The following is a 4,081-nucleotide window of genomic DNA, read 5'->3' on the forward strand; positions in this document are numbered from 1 at the left end:
AAATAACTTATTTTACGTTTATAAAAATGAAATCAAACACCCGTGCGGTTGCGCGGATCAAGATCTAGTATTATACTAATGGAGATGAAGACTAAGTTACTGTGAAATATAATGTACTGAGTTTTTTGCAGATAGATGTACTTATTTGAAATATATTTAATATAGAAGATATAACACTAGTAAAATTTATATCAATTTTTTAAAAAATATTAAAATTTACATCAAATCTTAAATTTTGGACAGAAGTTACAACACTAATAACAAATTAAAAGAAAACGACTAAACTACACTAAAATACCAACGACAACATGACAACAATAAACCGAAAACCAAAGAACTTATTTATTAGATTGAAAAGGAAAGATAACGAAACACACGTAAATCTTACTAACGAAAAGAATGAAAATTAATCCACTATCTCAAGACATAGTAGAATTAAGCTAAACATTTTTTTTTTGAAATATTTTACTTATTAAAATTTGACATTCTTTTTTAAAAAATTTGATTAAATTTCTCGAACCATCACAATATTTCATTATCTTACTCTTTTGAGAAAAACAAAAATTCACCACCATAACAGTTTTATTTTGGTTGTCAAAGGAGATGTTCCTCTTCCCTTTGTAGTTACAAAATTTGATGTTTGATAAAAAAAATTATGGTCCAAAAAAAAAAAAAATCACCATAAAACTAGGGACTAATTTAGAGGTTTCGTTACATTTTTGAAAGATGACATTCAATATAATACTCATCCTGTAATGGGTTAAACAAAGAGGTCTTATCACAATTGTGTTGGTCAAGAAACAAAAAATAATAATACAGAAAAAAATTGAGATTTGTTAATATTTTAATTATATCTTTTATTATTATAAAGCTTTATAATTTCATCATACATTGATTCATACATCGTCATCTTTGTTTACAAGTAGACTTATAATCGATGAATCATCATCCATTACATATCTCTCTTCCCCATGATGCTGTAACCAGTTATTTAGTTTTATAGATAGCAAAATGAAGCAAATCACGAGACCTGTATATTCACAAATGCTACATGTAATTGATACCAAAAGAATTAGTTTACAATGCTCAGATACCAAATGAATTAAAAGTTTACCTGTGACGATGGCATATGAAGTGCATCTAGCTTGATAGGAAATTCTGATGAACCATTCTTGGTCTCCAGATAATACTCTCTGAACTCAGAGACAGTGAGAGATGAGGATTCATTCAGCTGAGACTGAGAATAATATATAAAAAAAATTGTTAGTGTGGTTCATAGAGAATACATACCTGTCGATGTGCTGGTGAAGTTAAAACAATAGAAGTTCCAACAAAAGGCATTGTATTAAATGTGCACGCGCTGTTGCTGAAGTTACACTTGTAGAATGATGGTTCCTTAGTATCATACACGACAGCCTTCACATCAATATCCAGTTCCACCTGAACAAATTCCATCACAAGTTCAAAAAAAAAAATGGACGTGTGCAAGAACACAACAGAAACCAAAGTAATTATTGCCTCTACGTCCTTCAAGTTGGGGTTAGCCACATTAAGTTGATAACTTTCAGTTTTACTTATGTTCAGTTGAATCACACCACTCCCTGTAAAAAAACTTTTATTAACTCATGAATAACCAGTGTAACCAAAGCACTTAAGTTGGATCTCCTAGTTGACTAACCCTGAATCAGATTCAGTGTGAGAGCGGTCAGATCAATTGGAGGTTCCTCCCACAACCAGCGAGTGGCCATTACTGTGAAAACGAGAGCATTTAAATAATTATGTTGGCATCCCTAAAAAGGCAACACTTTTAAACAAACAACTACATTCACGATTAAAACATCTTTCCTTAGTTAGGTTTTGCTTTACGTTTTGGAGTATGTTTAGGAAAATTATACACTTTGCTAAGGGGTTTTATCGGTTACAAGTTCTTCATTAAAGAAGAGCTTTAGGGTATTTGTACTCTTATCACAACCTTGATGACAAATATCAAACCAACATGCAAACCATAGCAGAAAGACAAGCAAGAACACGAACATATATAATATTAACCAACCTTTATCGACCACAAGCCGAACTGAACAGCCTTCAGGTTTAACATTATATGAAATATTCAACGAGGCTCCTTCGTTCAAATAGTAAGGGCATCCCTGAGACTAATTAAACCAGTTCAATAAATTTATATGATTTCAACCAATGCGACAACAATTTCAAATAGTCATAACAATCATGAGGAATCTCAAACCTACCCCGTAAGATCTATGTGAGACAGACACCAAACGAGATTCAGACCAATTCATTACAGCAACAGGAGGAGATGCATAGAACCCAAACAGCTGAAGACCAGGTTCAGAACCATACACATTTTCCACCTAACAGAAAGAAAAAAATACATTAATTAGCACAACACATGAAGGAACACAAAAAGATGTAACCAGACAACAACAACAACCTTAACGCTTTTGATAAAGATGGAGTTTGGTTCAACAAGCATGGAAGCGTTAGGTCCAATCCAGACATTTGTTGGGCGCAAAACAGGCGCGAGCATATACATCGCCACTGATTCAGAACGCAGATTCAAACAAATCAAATATAAAGGGTAGTCTTTCAATGCTAAAACCAAAAATCAAAATCGTTAATTTGAGATCGAAACAAACCATTTATCCAGCCCAAGAAAACCATAGCCGCGTATGAAAATTTTAATTCATCATCAGACGTCGAACTGGCCCACCGGGGGCGGGGGTGATCACCAAGTAATTGAGCTCGAAAATCCATCTTAAGTAATCTAGAGAGAGAGAGAGATAGAAAACAGAGAGATGATGATGATAAGATTGATGGGAGCCCTAGTGTTATAAAGGAAGAATCTGAGAATCTGTGAGGACGTTAGTCCATGAAGAAAGTTGCAAGTTGATTAATGTAACGGTTACTCTGTTTGAATAGTGGTATACCAGTAGAAGACAAACGATGGTATAGTCAAAGACTAGACATTATTTTACTTCTTTAAGCATACTGTTTGAATAGTGGTATGCTTTGTTGTCATTACATGGTTATGTTTTGGTTTAAGGAAAGTGTATTTCTTAAAAGTTAAAAGTGAAATTCCTAAGGTATCCTATACCGAAAGTTTAATTAGTTGTATAATAAATGAAGATACTGCCAAAAGAAAGTAAATATTTTATGTTTGACTAATAAGTTTTATTAAATGCGCATACGTTATTTTAGTAATAAAGTATCTGCATCCAAAGACTTTTGTTTGATTTAGGAAAGAAATATTGAATAATATCCAAACACTCCACTGACTAGATTACATGTAATCAATTGTAGAAAATTAATCCAATATGCTATCTAATGATATGATGGTTTATATTTTCTTTTGTTTAAATCTATCAGAATATTGATTAAAAATATAATATTATATTGTATGCGAAACAAGAAAACAAAGAAATGCTAGAAATTAAGTCATCTGAAACATTATATATTTTCCATGTGTTTATACTAATGGAGATGAAGATTATTGTGAAATATAATGTACTAAGTTTATTGCATGTAGATGTACTTATTTGAAATATATGTTATAGTAGAAGATATAGCACTAGTAAATTTTATACTAATTTTTATTAAATATTAAATTTTATATTAAATTTTGAATTTTAACAGAATTTATAACATTTATAATGAATTAAAAGAAAATAACTAAATGACAACATAACGACAACAAACCAAAAAATAAAAATATATTCATTAGACTAAAAAGGAAAGACAACAAAACACACATAAATCTTACTAACGGAAAGAAGAAAAAGATTCTTCGATTACCACGGGTCATCGTAGAATAGAACTGACCTAAAGATTATAAAAATATTTTATTTGTAAATTTTATTAAAATTTTGATTAAACATTATATAGTTTCCGTATGTTTATACTAATGGAGATGAAGATAAAGTTATTGTGAAATATAATATACTAAGTTTATTACATATAGATGTACTTATTTGAATTATATGTAAAATATGTTATAGTAGAAGATATAACACTAGTAAATTTTATACTAAAATTTGTTAAACATTAAATTTTGAATTTTTGACAG

General features: G+C 30.4%; 1 protein-coding gene across 2 annotated transcripts; it reads right to left on the reverse strand.

Moving 5' to 3' along the window:
- Nucleotides 1–840: 840 nt before the first annotated feature.
- LOC106454633 (E3 ubiquitin-protein ligase APD1-like) lies at nucleotides 841–2,963 on the reverse strand. Of its 2 annotated transcripts, none has more exons than XM_048780529.1 (9): nucleotides 2,655–2,963; nucleotides 2,450–2,556; nucleotides 2,247–2,369; nucleotides 2,054–2,147; nucleotides 1,679–1,750; nucleotides 1,519–1,601; nucleotides 1,291–1,440; nucleotides 1,115–1,193; nucleotides 841–1,030 (listed from the first exon to the last, which is right to left on the reverse strand). In XM_048780529.1, the coding sequence occupies exons 1-9, from the start codon at nucleotides 2,770–2,772 to the stop codon at nucleotides 897–899; spliced, it is 960 nt and encodes a 319-aa protein (XP_048636486.1). In that variant the 5' UTR covers nucleotides 2,773–2,963; the 3' UTR covers nucleotides 841–896. The 2 variants fall into 2 exon arrangements, with proteins under 2 accessions (XP_048636486.1, XP_013752196.2); XM_013896742.3 differs by having other exon boundaries at nucleotides 2,054–2,153; nucleotides 2,655–2,953.
- Between the last annotated feature and the right edge of the window lie 1,118 nt (nucleotides 2,964–4,081).

The sequence above is a fragment of the Brassica napus genome, chromosome A5, assembly GCF_020379485.1.
Source record: "Brassica napus cultivar Da-Ae chromosome A5, Da-Ae, whole genome shotgun sequence".
NCBI classification, from domain to species: domain Eukaryota; kingdom Viridiplantae; phylum Streptophyta; class Magnoliopsida; order Brassicales; family Brassicaceae; genus Brassica; species Brassica napus.

Excerpts from the sequence above, each read along its gene's own strand:
- LOC106454633 (XM_013896742.3), bottom strand. The coding sequence starts at position 2,772 with ATGGATTTTCGAGCTCAATTACTTGGTGATCACCCCCGCCCCCGGTGG. Across the intron at positions 2,154-2,246 it reads TCTCACATAGATCTTACGGG|TCTCAGGGATGCCCTTACTA; the intron begins GTAGGTTTGAGA and ends TGGTTTAATTAG. Across the intron at positions 1,031-1,114 it reads TTCATATGCCATCGTCACAG|GTCTCGTGATTTGCTTCATT; the intron begins GTAAACTTTTAA and ends GTGAATATACAG.